The sequence below is a fragment of the Cololabis saira genome, chromosome 8 (assembly GCF_033807715.1).
Source record: "Cololabis saira isolate AMF1-May2022 chromosome 8, fColSai1.1, whole genome shotgun sequence".
Classification (NCBI taxonomy): domain Eukaryota; kingdom Metazoa; phylum Chordata; class Actinopteri; order Beloniformes; family Belonidae; genus Cololabis; species Cololabis saira.
This window is the reverse complement of record NC_084594.1, coordinates 5,448,777-5,454,776: the sequence shown is the minus strand read 5'-3', so window position 1 is coordinate 5,454,776 and position 6,000 is coordinate 5,448,777. Positions and strand designations below refer to the sequence as shown.

General features: G+C 42.4%; 1 protein-coding gene across 1 annotated transcript in view; it reads left to right on the top strand.

Moving 5' to 3' along the window:
• Nucleotides 1-692: 692 nt before the first annotated feature.
• Nucleotides 693-6,000, top strand: part of rims4 (regulating synaptic membrane exocytosis 4) — a 93,561-nt gene continuing 88,253 nt past the window's right edge. Inside the window, exon 1 of the mRNA XM_061728368.1 lies at nucleotides 693-898. Within this exon, the coding sequence (XP_061584352.1) occupies nucleotides 802-898 (97 nt within the window). The 5' untranslated portion in view covers nucleotides 693-801. The remainder of the gene's footprint in view (nucleotides 899-6,000) is intronic.

The window sequence follows — 6,000 nt, the reverse complement described above, 5'->3', positions numbered from 1 at the left end:
CAGCCGTACGCAGGAAACGGCACAACGTATCAGCTGGGAGCCAGTTCTGAGCAAAAGCAGAAGCAACAGATTAATCCCCGGGGTGCAACTGTTGCTGAAACTGATGTTACCCCAGCTGACCTGGGCTGGGAGACGGAGGTGAGAGCTCCAGGATTCTCCAGGACGGACGGACGATCGAATGATGGCACGATTGGCACCAACTATGACCAACGCCGAGGACGGAAAGCTTTGATTCATTGAGGAGGTTGGCGTAGGTTCATGCCGGTGCAGCATCTCCTCCGTCAGGCGGGATTTAAAGCCCACGAGGCTTGTGGATGCAACAGCAGAGGATGAAGATGTTGGAGTAGAGAGTTCCGACCGGTGCCGTCCAACAACACAGAGCAAGACCGGCTTCAGTTCGGAGGAGATACGGAGGATTTGCATGAACCCAGAAGCCGAGATCTAGACGAACGATGGCGGGAAGGTAGTCGAAGATCGAAGTTCCAGCTCCAGAAAAAGAAAAGTCCTGGTCCTCGTTCTTGTTCCTAGGATGTTTCGGTGGAGCATCGTCCCTTCCTTCTGACGTCTAGACGAATCCCTTGTTTCATGTGAACTCGCTCTACGAGTTTCCTGCACCGATTCCCCATCGGTGCGACCGCGTTGGCCGGTCAAGCTCGACCTTTTCTTTTCCCGGGGTGAGGGGGATCTGCCGTGGGGGGCAGCCCAAAGCCGTCCAAGACGCCGCGAGCCGTACTCCGCGTGAAGAATGCCCAGCCGCGCCTGGCCAAGCCGGCCGACCCGGGCCCGACGCCGGGCCTCTACATGGAGAGGTCGCAGAGCCGCATCAGCCTGTCGGCCTCCTTCGAGGCGCTCGCCATCTACTTCCCCTGCATGAACTCTTTCGACGAGGACGATGGGGGTAAGTGAGAGAACACAAGAGAAAAAAGCACAACCCGTGACCGACGGATCCGTTCATAGTGCGGGAGAGTTACGAGTCAAAGCTGCTGCCTGTGCTTTTCAAGCGGCAGCTTCATTTCAGCATGTGCGATTGTTTTGTTCGTCTTGGCCGACTTTGTCAATGCCAGAAATATCCCATTTCTCACGTGAGAGCTGAACTGGCAGCGTCCAGCGGCGAGGCGATTATCCGAAGGGCGTTTGTTGAACTCTCTTCTGGAGAGAAATTTCTTTTATCAGGAGAGAAGGACGAGCATGTCATGGTCTCACTTCTTAAATGGTATTTAGACATTAAAAAAGAAGGAAAAACACATTACGTTGGACTGAGACTGTGCTGGACCTTAATTCTGGCAATTTTAGTTAATTTGTTGAAGAGATTAAACAACATTTATGTACCAATAAGAGGCAGCGCCAACATTATCTGCTAGTGCAAAGCTCTGTTAGCACTTTAGAGAATTAAATACATCTCTATGTGTTTGCATATGTGTGTGTGTTTGTCTGTTTATATGTGCATAAAGTGGCAAATGCACCTGAAACAGAGAAAGACGGTTAATATTATAACATTGGAATAAACCAGCAAGTGGTTAAACTCTCAGGAATACCAGTATTTACTGTTAATAGATGCTTCCAGTCTCATCATACTTCATAAACATTATGCTTTTCAGATAGTTATGAATATTTATACCTGAACTCCGATGTCTAAAAATGGGAAAGTGTTTGGGTGAAACTTGTGCATGTGAGCAGGAGAGGCTGTAAATACCTGGATGTTTTATCTCCGGCTGAGATTATCAAGCATTTTCCTCAAATCTGATGCAACGGATGATGTAATGCATTTTTTTTTTATCTGGACTTGTATTGTTGCCACATAACATTACTCCCGTTTTTCGCTGTCGCGCTAATCCTGTCTGGAAAACTGCAACCGTAGATCATCTTTATTATACAGGAAGAGGAAAAGGGCTTTTTTTTCTGCTTTTCTCTCAGGAAGAATGTGTTTTTGCAGGTTTTAACTGCGATTGTGCACTAAAGCACAACGTTCAAACACAAAAACGGATAACAATTCATTAAAGGACTAATTTAGCTCATTTATTTTTACAGTTTCATCTGAGATGCTTGGATTAAAACACCACAAATGCAGTAAAACAGCTTCTCTTTTCAGTCCCTGTTTGGTTTCAGGGCGTGGAATCGACCTCTCCACTGCTTCTCTAAGACCTTGCTTATATCTTTCTCACTTGGCATTGTGTGTTAACACAACAATCAATGCTGGAGATCAGAAGATGGAGGTTTTTTCACGGCTGGTGCTGATGATTAGCAGGATGTGGCTCTGACATCCCACCGGGGGGGGTTAGCACTGCCCCCCTGATCTGTTTCTCTTTACGGCTTCTCTTATGTTAAATAAATAATGGCAACGTTTGCATGTTCCTGTTTGTCTGATACTAAAACCGTGGTTTTCCATTAAAGAGGGGCTACTAACTTCTGCACGATCATCCATAACGTTGTGACCAGTACTCGAGTTGTAAAAAGAAATCAGGGGGGATGGTGGATTTTATCATATGGGGACAGATAATTTGTGCTGATTACAAATAATATAATATATTACAAATAATAGCACTGACCAAAACACCTGCAGAAATACTGCAGGAATGACATAGCAGCAGTTAAATGCAGCCTTCTGTAAGCTTTAAATATCCACTGGGCTTACATCAAATACATCAAAACACAACAATAAAAAACACTTTTCTGAACTTATCAATATGACTCTGTCCTTCACAGGATAAGTAACATGGATCACTGCAAAAACTCTAAATCTTAACAAGAATATTTGTCTTATTTCTAGTTAAAATGTCTCATTTTAGTAAAAAATATCTCATTACACTTAAAACAAGACTCATCACTGGAAAAAACAACAATTTCCACCTGTTTCAAGTAAATTTTCACTTGAAATAAGTAGAAAAATCTGCCAGTGGAACAAGATTTTTTTGCTTGTAATAAGAAGATAAATCTTGTCCCACTGGCAGATTTTTCTACTTATTTCAAGTGAAAATTTACTTGAAACAGGTGAAAATGGTCAAATAAGTTATTTTTCTGGTGTTATTTTTCTGGTGATGACTCTAAATGTTGAAATATCAGTAAAACCACATTCATTGATGAAATGACATAAGGGATGGAAAGGGGGGATGATTTTGACCGTTTTTATTTCAGGGGGTTGCCATCCCCCCTCAACTCCACTACTGGTTATGAGCACCTGAAGAGTCCGCCGAGGGTCACCGTGTATCACTGCTCTGTGGTCATGATGTCATGGCGGATAGGTCCCCGACACGTGACAAACGGCAGCCAGAGGTGATAATGAAACTGATCCCAGCTCATCATTCAGCTCCTTTCCCACCTGCAGTGGTAGAAACCAGTACTGGAGTTGAGGGGGGATGAGGGGGGATGGCATCCCCCCCTGAAATAAAAACGGTCAAAATCATCCCCCCTGTAAAACTGCCATCCCCCCTTTCCATCCCTTATGTCATTTCATCAATGAATGTGGTTTTACTGCTATTTCAACATTTAGAGTCATCACCAGAAAAATAACACCAGGAAAATAACTTATTTGACAATTTTCACCTGTTTCAAGTAAATTTTCACTTGAAATAAGTAGAAAAATTTGCCAGTGGGACAAGATTTATCTTCCATTGGCAGATTTTTCATTTGATCTGATCATCTGATTCTAAGTGAAAATCTACTTGAAACAGGTGAAAATTGTTGTTTTTTCCAGTGATGAGTCTTGTTTTAAGTGTAATGAGATTTTTTTACTAAAATGAGACATTTTAACTAGAAATAAGACAAATATTCTTGTTAAGATTGTGAGTTTTTGCAGTGATCCATTTTACTTATCCTGTGAAGGACAGAGTCATATTGATAAGTTCAGAAAAGTGTTTTTTATTGTTGTGTTTTGATGTATTTGATGTAAGCCCAGTGGATATTTAAAGCTTACAGAAGGCTGCATTTAACTGCTGCTATGTCATTCCTGCAGTATTTCTGCAGGTGTTTTGGTCACTGCTATTATTTGTAATATATTATATTATTTGTAATCAGCACAAATTATCTGTCCCCATATGATAAAATCCACCATCCCCCCTGATTTTCTTTTACAACTGGAGTACTGGTAGTAACGTCTGTCTTTCCTTTGGCGAGCCGGTTTGCTCCGACGTCACTGTTAGAGGAGGTTACACGTGTGAAAGTGCACGCTTTTCTGAACACATGGTGAAGATGGACCGACACCCTTAACAAGAGCCAGCAGAAGGGAAGAGAAAGGAGCTTTAACTTTCAGCAGACGTGTCAGAGAGGCGTGAAGGTTATCGGCCGCTCACACCGTGCTGCCCATCACGTAAAAACCAGTCTTTATTACCAAACTGCTGGTTAAAACAGCTCAAACGATGGAGATTGTCGGCACTCCTCGGCCAGGCGTGATTTAATTTGAACGCTTGCAAAAACCTGCACCTGCTGCTCTTTGTGCAGCTCGTAAAAAAGGCTCCGTCCAGTTCCACGGCAGCCGCCGCTGCTGTGGCTTCTGTGCAGAGATTATACTCACACTGCTCCTCTACAAGCCCCCGGTTACGGTTCCTCAGAATAGATAACAGCACAATTACAGGAAAAGGCTGAACAAGGAGGTTTTTGTGGCCTGGAGGAGGGAGAAGGGAGGGAGGCAGATTCAGCTGCAGTCAAGCACGGTGGTGGAGGGTTCATGATGTGGGTTTACCTGGTCTCCTTCAAGTTGAATTATTAAACCCTTGTGCTGTCTTAGGGTCAAGGAAGGAGGAAGAAACAAAAGATGGAAGGAAGGAAAGGAGGAAGTAAGGAAGAAAGGAGAAAATAAGGAAAGAAGGAAGGATGAAGGAAAGGGAGTAAGGAAGGGAGAAAACATGGAAGGAAGGAAAGAAGTGAGAAAAGATGGAAGGAAGGGAGAAAGGAAGGAAAGAAGAAAGAAGTAAGAAAGGGAGTAAGGAAGGGGGAAAAGATGGAAGGGAGGAAGGAGGAAGAAAGGAGAAAAGGACAGAAGGAAGGAAGTAGGAAAGGGAGTAAGGAAAAGAGAAAAGATGGAAGGAAGGGAGAAAGGAAGGAAAGAAGGAAGGAAGTAGGAAAGGGAGTAAGGAAAAGAGAAAAGATGGAAGGAAGGGAGAAAGGAAGGAAGTAGGAAAGGGAGTAAGGAAGGGAGAAAAGATGAAAGGAAGTAGCAAAGGGAGTAAGGAAGGGAGAAAATATGGAAGGAAGGAAAGAAGGAAGTAAAGATGGAAGGGAGGGAGGAAGGAATTGAGAAAAGGAAAGAAAGAAGGAAAAGCAAAGAAGGACGAAATTGAGGTAGGAAGAAAAAGGAGTAAAGGAGGGTTAAAAAGGAGGAAAAGAGGAAAGGAAGAAGGAAGGAGAGAACATGGCAGGAGGAAAGAAGGATAGAAGAATTGGGTCATTTTGACCCAAAGACAGTACAAGGGTTAAGAAATGACTCTGAAGGAAAACGTGACCTGAAACCGGGTCAGAAAACAGAGTAAACTCAACCTGACTGTGATGGAGCCTTACACTGCAAAAACTCACAATCTTACCAGGAATATTTGTCTTATTTCTAGTTAAAATGTCTCATTTTTAGTCAAAAAATCTCATTACACTTAAAACAAGAGTCATTACCAGAAAAAAAAAACTTGTTATTTGACAATTTTCACTTGTTTCAAGTAAATTTTCACTTGAAATAAGTAGAAAAAAATCTGCCAGTGGAACAAGATTTATCTTCTCATTACAAGGAAAGAAATCTTGTTCCACTGGCAGATTTTTTTCTACTTATTTCAAGTGAAAATTTACTTGAAACAGGTGAAAATTGTCAAATAGCAGCAGGAAACCGGGTCTTCTTCACAACGCTGCTCCATGTCACTGAGGTTTGCAGATATTTGCTTGTTTAAGGCGTTTAAGGCGTTTACACTGCAAAAACTCAAAATCTTGACAAGAATATTTGTCTTATTTCTAGTTAAAATGTATCATTTTTAGTCAAACAAATCTCATTACACTTAAAACAAGACTCATCACTGGAAAAAACAA